This window comes from Cololabis saira, chromosome 4 (genome assembly GCF_033807715.1).
Source record: "Cololabis saira isolate AMF1-May2022 chromosome 4, fColSai1.1, whole genome shotgun sequence".
Classification (NCBI taxonomy): Eukaryota; Metazoa; Chordata; class Actinopteri; order Beloniformes; family Belonidae; genus Cololabis; species Cololabis saira.
The window spans coordinates 39,878,135-39,890,397 of NC_084590.1; the positions used below are offsets into that span (position 1 = coordinate 39,878,135).

At 36.3% G+C, this 12,263-nt stretch overlaps 1 protein-coding gene across 5 annotated transcripts in view; it reads left to right on the forward strand.

Moving 5' to 3' along the window:
* The window catches only part of fndc3a (fibronectin type III domain containing 3A), a 42,652-nt gene that overhangs the window by 4,803 nt on the left and 25,586 nt on the right, over nt 1-12,263 (forward strand). For 4 of the 5 annotated variants that reach the window (XM_061719756.1, XM_061719757.1, XM_061719753.1 and 1 more), the window contains exon 3: nt 10,800-10,875. In XM_061719756.1, coding sequence (XP_061575740.1) covers nt 10,800-10,875 — 76 coding nt within the window. Of the gene's footprint in view, nt 1-9,368; nt 9,486-10,799; nt 10,876-12,263 lie in introns of those variants that run through there. The other variant, XM_061719752.1, reaches the window with a different exon arrangement.

Consider the following 12,263-nt stretch of genomic DNA (forward strand, 5'->3'; position numbering starts at 1 on the left):
TTCACATTCTCTCTGTCTGCCATTCTCTCTATATACACCTATACGCATATGTATTTATTAACTTAATTTCATTTATTTCATGGCCCAACCACCTAAAAGTTAGTTGCAATTTATATATTTGGAGAAAAAAAACCATTCACTGTTAGTTTTGTGCCGTTGCAAAAATGATTTGTGATAACATCTAGATCCTTTTGTGAAACCTTTTTTTTTCTCAGGCTTGTTTCAGTTGCTAAATAAACTGTGCAAATATTGTTCTTACTCAGTCAAGTATTGAAACAACCCAAAAAGATCTTGAGTTCCTGCCACCAGTTGCTCTTTAATTGTATTTCATACACAACAGGTGCATGCTGGTAAACACACCCATCTCTCTCAGTTTTTATAGCAGTTTTGCCTTCTGTGTACAGGATATTGGTTGATATTCCCATCATGCCACCTCAGTATCAGAGTGAGGCTGAATGACCTTGACAAGTCACGATAGTTTTCTTGTCATGTTGATGATTACTAGTCTGATTTGCTAGAGTTTCCCCGACTTCCTGGGGATAGCACTAAACCCACAATTATATATTTTCAGTTATTTTCTCAGTCCTTATGTTGTTTGTCTTGATAACACTAATATGGGCACTGCCAAATGTTCTTGCCGCTCCACCTATCTCTGTCATTTTCCACTGCACAGTGGAAAAACCCTTCCCTGAATCGGGCTTTGTTCACATAGAGATCAAATTTTGCCCACATGCTCACCTGCGAGGGCAGCGTTCTCATTTAATTCTCTTACCTTACTACCTCCCCCAACGGTTCCCTGATTGCCTGAACATGCCCCTTGTGACTGTTTACACTCGTTTTATGGGAGCTAAAGGAATAAAATGCTACTGTTGCTTCCTGGCTTATATCATTACCACCCTGCTGCCCAGACCCATTTTTGAGACGGCATGTTCATGATAGTTGAAATTGGAATAACAGTTGCATGGGTTTTTCCAATGATCTTTCAATGTTTGTGTTTCATTCTCCGAAGTATCATTGCCAACATTCGTGCCATGTTGTTATTTACAAGAACAATTTGTTGTTACTGAGATATTTTGTGGTTTAATATTTACAATGCGTGTTTTGCTGATGAATTTATTGGATAGAGTATTTTGAAAATGTAATCGCTATTACGTTTAACTCCTCAAATATGATGGCTTCTAGTCTTTATTACAATTGAGAGTAGGGACTTGAATTTGAATTAGTATATAAGGTTAGTAGTTTTGAGGTGTGAAATTATAATTGGGTTTTTTTTAATCTAAATATCAGTCTTCTGTAAACATTATTTAATGTTGTCCACAACCTTAGACATTTACTGTAAAATTTTGTATTTATAAACTTTGATTTTCCATGACATGTTTTAATGATGGTATTCACAAACCATTATTAATGGTTTATAAGTGTCTTAAACTATAACATGGGTTAAGACAGAGTTCTAAGAAGCACTTGCAAAAAAAATGTTTTAAACATTAAGAGTCTCGCATAAAGAGGGTAATTTTTCCCGCTGTGCGGAACAATGGAGAGTGACACACAGGATGACATTTTTTGCATCATGAATAATGTATGTGGATTTTTTTTCTTTTTTCCATTAAAATGTTGCTAGTAGTACTACATATTCCCTACTGTGAGTCAATATTTTCAACAACTGGGTGCCTGCACTTCCATAGTAGATGGTGTGGCAGGAGGTTTGCATTAGGTTGAATTTTCCTAATGGTGACATTGCAATCAACGCTTAATGCTGCATAATAAAGTTTACAGTAGTTTTATGGTGTACAATTGTTGAAGCAGAGTGTGGTGAGAGATGCATCTAGGTTTTAAAGTCTGTGTTGGTTGTCTTTTGGTTTCCGTTGATGTATTTATATATTGAATTTATTATCCCATAGATATTGATGTCTTTATATCCATCTTTAAAGTCTCTCTGTAAAAGTTATAAGCGTTAAAATGTAATCTCGGATTGAGGGAGTTCGTAGCTTCTATGTAGAGGGCACATTTGGCAAAGGCAATTAAACGTAACAGATTTTGGTGTCAAAGTCTGATTCCCCTAAAAAAAAACCAAATGTCTGATGTTGGGAATATAACGCGTCATTGTTGAACTGATGCTCTGAGCTGAATTTAGCTTATGTGTGTTGTGTGTCTGAGAAGGTGCTTATCACGGCAGATGCAGAGTGAGGGACTACTGGAGGGTCTGGGCCCTGACAGAATGAGGCAGGACCGTGGTGACAGTGAAGAGGATTCACATCGATGGCTGACCCCTCTGTTTCTGACCTTTCAGTTAGAGAAGCAGCAAAGACACTTCATTCCTTGTTCTTGGCTTTTTTTATCCAAGGCCTGGCTTGGTATTATCGCTCTATTGGACCAATTATTCTGAGTCAGAGAGGAAGCTGTTGTCTTGGGGTCATTACCTGAGATGATTCCTTTTAAGAGATGACTTTGGCTATGATTCACTGCTTCCTTCCACTTAAGCTTCCCTCCCCCCTTTGGTTTTTCCTGCTCTTGCCATTTGGTTTGTAACTAAATTGGTAACAGAAGAATCGGGCTGTTTCTGTCAATGTTTAAACTTAGCTAATGGCTTACGCACTTAGCTTTTGAATGTGCTGATGGATGTATATATTTTATCCATGTTGTTCATTATCCTTTTTGATTAGACCTGCCGTTTAATGTTTTTGTACTTGTTATGCCTGTGTCTTTATGTTGCTGTGTCTATGGATATCTTGTCCTTGCTGTAATCTGACGTGTGATAGGAGATCAGGATCATTTCTTGGTATTTGGTTTTGACAAATTGTTGGGTAGGTGTTATGTTAGTGGCTTTGTATAGATTTTTAGTCTAACATGTTAACATAAAGTATCATCCAAATTATGTTTTATATATTTTAACCAAAGTTTTATTGAGATTAACTGCTTTTTATCTGGTCATGTGTAAAAGCACTCCGCAGCGAATTGTAATTTCAGAAAATGAGCAGGAAACACACAACCAGAAATGTGTGTGTACTGCTTCAGGCTATGTGTCCTGCGTGGGTAAGTGAGACCTGCCTCTTAATAAAGCTGTCTGTAGTACTGTCCTTGTATTCCATAGCTGGACAGAGGAGACAGGGCCTTGGACATTTTCCCTTCACAAGTTGCCGCAGGGCTTGAGATGTTGTGACAAAAATGCAACCCACTCTTGTCTCCTCTTCGGCCACTGCATCATCTGTGAAGACCGGGGTGAACCCACTATTTGTCAACTAATGTGAGGAGGCGGACATTGCATGAGTCAGCAGCATTGAGGGCACTTTATTTTATGCCAGTAATACAAAACACATTAGTTTAGGAACGCTGAAAAAACCCTGATGCACTAGGCGCTCTTTTAGTGATGGTGAAAGACCCACTAGCATAATATTGGTGTCATTGTTGTGACTACAGACTACATGATCTTTCTCCATTGAGTTCAGACTTTGGCTGGGCAGCATATTTGATAAAATTGGCCCTTTGTCTGTGCAGCCTTCAAGGCTAACCTTGCAACGAGCATTTTATGGCTCATGGACAACAACTCGTGCATAACCAAAATGTTCCACCTTAAAGTGCCTGTTTTGGTTCACAGGTTGTGTTGAATTGAAGAACTTTACTCCCATCCAGATTGTCATCTACTCATGTTTGGCAATGAATAGACTTTTTAAAATTCTAGTTTCTCAGCTTAAGCACTTCATATCTGTGGCCAACTAGTTTTCTTCCCCCATGAAATTTACATTTATTTATTTTTGTCTAAACAACCTGTGTCAGCCATGTTGTGAAGTAACAATTTTAACCTTAAATGAAGTGTTGGTACGATATGTTTTGTGCTTGTATTAATGCTTTAAGTACAATATAAAAAAGCAGTTTTCTTATAAAATAAAAAAAAATGATCGTACCATTTTGCTTTTTGTTGCTTTTTCAGCGTGGATTTTTATTTTTCTGTGGTGGCATTTAGTTCATTTATTCTGAACCAACACAATCAGAGTCTGTTTTGCTCTTAAATATAATGTGCGTCACTGCAGCAATATAAGAAGCTAATTTTATAATTCTTTTGTCTACTTTTTATAAAATATTTATGCAAGGAATGCTACTAATTTAAATCTTGTTTTGGAAAAAAAAGGAAGAATAATATCAATAAATAAGAATTAACCACAGCGTTGCAGAGCTTCTCGTCATTTCGAAACAAGTTGGCTTAATGTCCCTGTAAAGATCTCTCTTGAATGTTAAAAAAAATGCTCTCAAATGATGAAACATTTCAATGCACTGAGGGAAAAATTTGGAGGTGCAAAATTAGGAGAGAGTTTTACAGAAAAGTATAAACATTTTCAGGAATAAATGAATCAACAGCTGTTTGACTTGCATTTAAAAAAAAGAAAAAAAAGAAAAAAGCACAGTAGGAAAATGTGACCAGTCATGCTAATAACAGTGAGAATTAAAAAATAACTGCCCCTGACTTGGTTTGTTTCTAACATGGGCTGTAATCCTAAAGGAAATGCTAGAAACATACGCACTTTATAATGTCCAGGAGAAGTTTTCTTTTGCAGCTGAAAGTTAAACTTCTTGTCACAAAAATACCTTGTTTTTATGTGGATATTTTTATGTATTTTAAAAAAAAGAAGAAAATATGTTGATTACCAAAAAATTAGAATGTAAAAGATATTTGTTTGTGCTTCATTGTGAACACAAAATTGCAATAATGTGTTATTTTTAAATTATTTTTTTTGTCATATAGTAATAAAGTCAGGTAAAAACAAGAAAATCAAACAGGACTGAACAAAAATCTAACATGAACATAAAAATTCCCCTTGGTGCAACGCTACTTCATACAACTATTTGCTACTATAATCACATTACACACAATTAAAATTGATTCACTGTGTCAGCTGTGGTTGGTGAATGCTGATGAGTTCATAGAAAAATCCTGTAGGATTAAAAGGTAATATGAAAAGTAATTCACGGAATGAGGATTTTGCAGGAATATTTAGTTAATTAAGATAAGACATCAGAGATTATGACTGACTTTGTGCCTTTATTTCATGGTTGCACTGGTAAATAAATCCTCCGTCTTGTGACTTTGTTCTAAGAAGATATACAAGAACTCATGAACTCATTGACCTCCCGTCGGCATACATATATTGTGGGGATCTAATTGCTTTGACTCATTATTGCACACGCAAGTGTAAGCCATCATCTGCAGGGAGACTGTTAGTTCCTGGCAGGAATCTGTGTCTCATTTGGCTCTTGTTTTCTGTCCACCCAGCTGCTATGTCGCATCAGGACACGGTAAACAATTAAGAGGAACAAATAGAGAGAAACCTGAACTCTGAGTCACCGGTAGAAAGAATACGTCAGAGCCAACCGCCATGACGACAGAACAGGCCCATTCAATAGGGTAATAAAACACAAGAGTGACAGTGTGTGCTCATTCTCACTCCCTTTGCATAAAATGTAATCTTTGCAGTGGCTGGAACCATTGGTATAGCTTAATGTGACTTTGAATCCAATTTTTCTTTTTCTTTTCAGTTGAGGGAGAAAAATAATTTATTCATGTGACTAAGAGACAATGGCTCAGTGCACTGCTTGGTCATCTGTTTAAAAGTGACCTTTCAGTAACCAAGAAATGTGTTATTCTGTCAGTCTACTTGCAAAATAAGTCACCTAACGGCTGTGATCTGATAGCAGGATTGCACCAGCAGTGTTGCTGTGGCCTGTTTTTAAATATATTCCACATGAATTAGTGAAATCAGTTTTCCATCTGAGCTCGGTGGGTGTGAAACCGTTTATTTTTGTTTGCCAAGTAGAGTTATCAGCAGAGGAACTTCCCTTACGTAAAAAGGTATCAATCTTTAACTGTTTCCCTTTTTCCTCCTCGGCACATCAGTTTGTATACAGGATATGTTGCATGCAACTTCTCAAATTTGCAGACTTTTCTTCATTAAAACAACCTCTGAAATTTGGGAGCTGGGGATTTAAAACATTTTTTTGTAAATAAAAACATAAAGAACCAGTTTGGGCATAAAAAAATAATGCTGGAAGTGAAAAAAAAACATTGTAAGCACTTGAAAAGAAATCTTAAGAGCAAATACAGCTGGCACATCAATAATTTGAGATTTAGACTGCTGAATGTTATTTTTAATATCTGAAAATGTAGAACTAAAGGGGTTTTTATATCAGGGTTTTGCTGTCCTCATCATAAAAGAGAGAATATTGCTACATAAGTCTGTTTTTTTTATAAAACAATGTATTTATTGTAATAATTATAAAAGTACTCTTTTTTTTTTTTTTTTTTTAGCAAGATTAGCAATGGCAATATTTGCCATCTTGCTATTTGTGGTCGCACAAATGGCTAAATTCCCATAAAAATGTTAGTTTACGTGATTTCTCCTGTTTTGTTATCAGACAGACGATGACGATGACGATGACTTTTAAATTACAAAAATGAAACCCATAAAGACTGTCTGTAATAAATCCCCATTACCTGATCCTTAAACTTGTATGGAGGCAAAACCACTATGGACTGTCGCTGTTTTTTGTTCTTTAGTCATTAGTCATTATTGCATTCATTAAATGCATATTATACAAAACCGCACACTCTAATGCAATCTTGTTGTCTGTGTGAAAGTTTCTAAATGTGTACAGCTCAGATCAGCATTTCTTTTAAAAACCTATTTATTAACCGTAATATCCCACACGGAGGCTCTTAAACAGATGGCAAGCACTTGAGGACAAGAAGAAAATGGTGCAAAATTTCTATTCAGTGTGATTTTTATTTTTACTCAGCATCCAACATCTATTTTTAAGATTTGCAGTGATGGAGGGAAACGACTGCAACTAGTGATGTTTAGGAAGATATAAAACTGAAATTACATATAACATAGAAGTAATATAACACGTTATGTTTTGTTTAAAATTGCCATGTTGTATAAAAAAACTACAATTAAAAATATTTACAGTTTAAAAATCATCAATTATCAGGATTAGCCAAGAACATTTCCATCAGTGCTTCTCTTAAAGAATTAAGGTCTTGAAGGAAAAGCGAGGGCTTGCTGGGCTACTGGAGCCTCTTCAGTTGGAGGAAGCCCAACAGGATATATTGTATATGGTTTTTCTCTTTTTTAAATTAAATTTAAAGTAACATTTGGCATAAAAGTTAGCAAGTTTTCTACTTTTGGGCTTTGGATGAAGAGATTTGATTCGATAATTATCTTAATGTAGAATGTGTAATTTAAAATTTAAACCATGAAATTGTGAGTATTTGCTTTTGAGCTTTTGGACGAAGTGATATTATGCCATTCAGGTTAAACATGTATAAAATGTTTTTTGTTTTTTTTATACTACTGTTTATGCAGCATATTTATTGAGCATGAATTGCTGGAAACTAGATCCCAATTGGATTTAATGTTAAGTCTATAATGATCTGCAGTTGTAAAAAAACAGAAATTCAATTATTAAGTGGATTGTATGTCTGATGAGCATATTAGATTGTTAATGAACACCATATTCAAAGTCTTGTTAGTGTCTGTGCTAAGTAAACTGAAGTTTGTTTTTTTATCACTCTTCTTTCCTAATTCATTTTATTCTTTTTCCCCGAGGTGCTCTTGCTTCTTGGACCCGTTATACTTTGTCTCTGAGTATTGCTTGCAGCTATTTTTGTATAACCGCTGCAGTCCGTTTTCTTCTATATTCAACACAGTGTAAAACAAATCGCAGGATTGCAGTTTGAAGAGGTTTTTGATGTACTGTTTGCTCAGGCAGCATCAGTAATGCAGAGTTTATGTAAACTAGACACATTCTGAGCCAGTGATCAGCACTGTCACTTTAAGGAGCAGCCCATTCAGATTAAATAAGGATGAATGTTCCAGCGGCATTGTACTTGCAAGCTGTGTTTATTGTGTCACTATACAAATAATGTCCCTGTTTTGATTGTGAGCATGCTGCTTTGTAATCTTTGAAGACGGCGGCGAACTCGAGGCTGCAATTGTCACCAGTGCTGGATTTCTGCAATAGAACTCCCACTACCTCATCTCCTCATTGATCGGAGTATCAAGAGGATGTATGGCGTGCTCTGTGAATGGGAGAGAGAGTCACAGAGAGTATGAGGGGGTGGGAGAGAAGCGAGACAGGGAGGCAGAGGGACTCTAGCTCAGTGGTGTATGTCAGCTTCAGAAACTGCGTGGGTCGCTCATCTCCCTCACGCCATTGTTGTTGTTGTAAAAAAAAAAAAAAAAAGAACAAAGGATTCCCTACGCTATCGACCCCTTATATGCTTGCCGTCTCAGCTGTGCTATGATCACACCCTGATGGAATGCTATTGAAATTAACCATATCAAGGAGCACAGCAGCTGTTAACTGAGCTGGCATACAGTCAGTGACAAAGGCAAAAAGGAAGCAGTATAGCAAATTGAGGCATCATCTAAAGTCCTCCTCATTTTTTTTTTTTAGTCCTGTTTCTATGGGCTCATCTGCCTCTTCTTCCGAAGAGTGACCACTGCTGTTTAGGTTACAATCTTCTCTGTGAAGGTTTGGCGCGGACATCGCTGTTGCTTATTTGTTGAAGGGGTTGCTGTGGATACTGACGGCAGGGAGGCTGCACTGGAGCCAGAGGCAGGAGTGAACAAGCCGCCTGCTGCAGAGTGTGCCTCTATCGGAGCAGATGTCGCCGAACCAGAATAAGCAAACATGAGATTGACACCACTCTTTCTGTGAAGGCTCCATCCCAGGGCTCGAGACTGCGCGCCGTATCACTGCTATTGCTCCACCTTTCCAGTCCGTTCCTGGACTATATTCAGGAGTTGACAAGTGGAGGATTTAAAAGGAAAGCTCAGCCAGATGTGTTTGCATGGCAGGTTATGTGGTTTCTCGTGAGGGTTAGGTGAAATGGTGGAGGGTCCGCTTGACCCTGGAACGTCTTTTCCCCTGTGACCGTGTGAATAGTGACGCTTGAATGGGAGAAAGCAATGCGGGCAACAGTAAGTAGTAGTAACATCTTCTACGAGCAGAATTTTCTTACTTTTGTATTCATTTATTTATTTTTATTTGTATTTTTTATAACATATAATGCACTTTAAAATCTGATTTTTAACTGTAATTCCTGATCTAAAATGAAATAGAACAGCTATGTTTTGTTTTTTTTTTGCTGTTTTTTTTTTTCTTTTTGTTTTTGTGCTTCACACCCATTACAGAAAAAAACAAACCTACACATGTACCTGACTGAAGTGTCTAAACTTAGCCTCGGTTGCCCCTCCCACAACCACCATCATACTACACACAGCGGTGACGCTGCTTGCGTGGGTTTGTGTGAACATACGAAACTGTGTGTGTGGCAGTCAGAGGGCTCTTTCCTATCTCTGCTGAGCACATGAATGGAAGCAGTGTCAGAGATGGAGGTGCTGATGATTTCAGTGCACGAAGACAGCCATAGCCAAAGCCTTTTGCCAGAGGAGTGTAGATTCTATGACAGCGACTTCCACAAGAGTGAGGTATCTAGTGCCCACACACAGTGGCAGGAAACAAACAACCTAATTATGCTTGCTTTTTAAGTTTTTAGAGAATGTTGACATTTTAGGAGATTTGGAAGAAGTCTGAGTTTATATTAACAGCATCAGAACAGTTGTTTAAGGGCATTTAAATAGTTATCTGCTCATCATTTTGGTATTATTTGGTTGTAAAAAGATTTTAATTGTCAGAAACATTGTTTTTGCATGGGAAATGTATATCATCTTTAGTGCTTCTTTTTCCATATGTTAGTTCTTCTTTAGGCTGTATTGTCTTTTGTAAAGATCAAATACTGTGACTCATTGTCTGTCAGATGGAAATATGTACCTGACATTTTCAGATGAACTTAATGTCCTTTTTTTCTGCATTAAATTCAGCTATTAAAAGGGGAAACTGTCTAGGAGATTGTTGTTGCTTTTATTATTTTCAACTTGAAATGCCAAATATTGATTAACTTCATTCTTTATATTGTGCATATTTTGTTTTTCACATAATTTTCATTTTTATACAATAGGCTGTTTTTGTCTACTATATACAATAGAAAGTGTAAAGGTTTTTTTTCATGTGCCATGTTGTGGAATCACTTGTACTGAGTCTTTTTGTATGCAGGGACCCTGAATACAGATGGCCAAAATCATGTTTTTATGCACATATTTAAAGACTCTGTTATGCTCCAAATAGCCAAATGAATAACTTATCTTTCCACTGTCAATTAAAAAAAAAAAAAGTAGATGTTCTCGACAAGCCGCAAGGTTATGACAAATCTTTAACAGTTGTGGCAACTTATAAAATCTACAGACTATGACTATGGCAATACAAAAGTGCTATATGTGGTGTATAGCACTGTATTCTTTATTAAATACCCCAGGTTGTATATAACCATGCAACATCAACTTTTGTAGGGTTGGGGTTAGACCGACCACTCAGACCCTAGATTTCAGTGTGCAGCAATGTAAGTTGAGGTAGTGTATTATAGTTTCTTGGCAGAAAAATTCACAATTTGTTTTTCATTTCTCTTTTACCCCCCTCTCTTCCTCTTCACAATCAAATGTGAAAGTTTTTATGACATTTTAAGCCAAACTATATCAAAGCTAAGTGGTTGGTTGGTTCAAATAAAGAGTTATTCACAATATGGGGCTCCCATCTTAATATGCAGACCAGATGTGTTTGAACGTATGACAGATGTAACGGTTTCATAATTTTTGTATTTATTTGTTCAATTGCAAAAAAAAATAGGAACATTTCCAATATAACATATAAATGACACATTTTTTTTTTATTTTTTTTTTTCTCTCCAGGTAATCCTGGTGCAGGTAAACCCAGGTGAGGCCTTCACTATTCGACGAGAGGATGGTCAGTTTCAATGTATCCCAGGTAAGACTGCTATTCTGTTAAAGGTCCAGCATGTAGGTGGTAGTGACATCTGTTGTGGCTCATATTGCAAATTTCAACCCACTAAATGCCCATAAACAGAGGCAGCATTTAACAGTCCCACACTACACCCAGAATGGGCGTTGACCATTCTGGGCTAAAGTAGTACCATGATACAACATGTCGTAATGGCAATGACAGTGGCTTTCAGGATTTTTTTTTCATTTTTTTTCCCCAAAGGTATCAAATGCCGTTATCATGGGATTCTAGACTATTGGAAACATAGTTATGGGTATAATAGTCTACATGTCCATTTCCATAAACGATAAACACCAGAGGTTATGCGATTCTGGATTTAAATTCATGCTTTAAAATCATTCAGACAGGAAACAGAATTTAAGTGTAAAATATTACTGATATATATATATATATAGGCGTGTATCAGTAATATTTTACACTTAAATTCTATATATATATATATATATATATATATATATATTATATATTGTTTTGACTACGCATCATGTTAATTGGTAAAAACAGAAAAGATTTCAGCTTTTCAGCCTCCATCAATGAGAATGAGCCAGAAAGAAACGGATGTCATTTTTAAGCAGCGATACAGACCAACCAAGGATTTTGTGCACCTTTTTTTTTTTTTTTTTTTTTTTAAGGTGTGGTGAAGGTATACAGTGGCACGTTGTATTATGCAAGCAACTGTTACTTTTATCTAACCGTTTCCTTACCTCCACTGGTAATGACACAGATGTTTGCAAATGAATGGCAGAGGTGACCGATTAAATAACAGTGTAGCAACGGACAGATGTCCTTGCATACATTGATTGCAAAAGGAAACGGTGGATTATGGCTGTTAGATTCTTGCACAGCCTTATTATTTGGTATATTTAGCAACTGTCACCTCAAGTCAATCAGCTGTTTTCCCTCCATGTCTTGATAAGAGGGCTTTTGGTCACACTGTAATGAGATTTTTTTCTTTTTTTTTTTTTACAGACATTATGCACAAACTTAATACATAGATCTAAATGTAGGTTTTAGATTTGTTTGCATACTGTAAATGTTTTTTCATGTTTGAACTAACCATTAAAAGATCCTTCCTCACAACCTATCTGTGTAAGTGAAGAAGGCGAAGGAAAAACTGTTTCTTTTTAAAGGAAGATGATTGTTAAACACAAAACCTTCGATGTAGCACAATAGACCTTGACTTCCATAAGGAACAGAGTCTTTGGTCAGTGTGAAAAGAAAATTATTACAGAAAGCAAAACTAATGTTCATAAGGTTGCACGATTACTTTTCAAATGCAGAAATAAACACTTTTTACACTTATACTTTAATAGGCAATCTGAAAAGTAAAAAAACAAAGGTACATAAATACA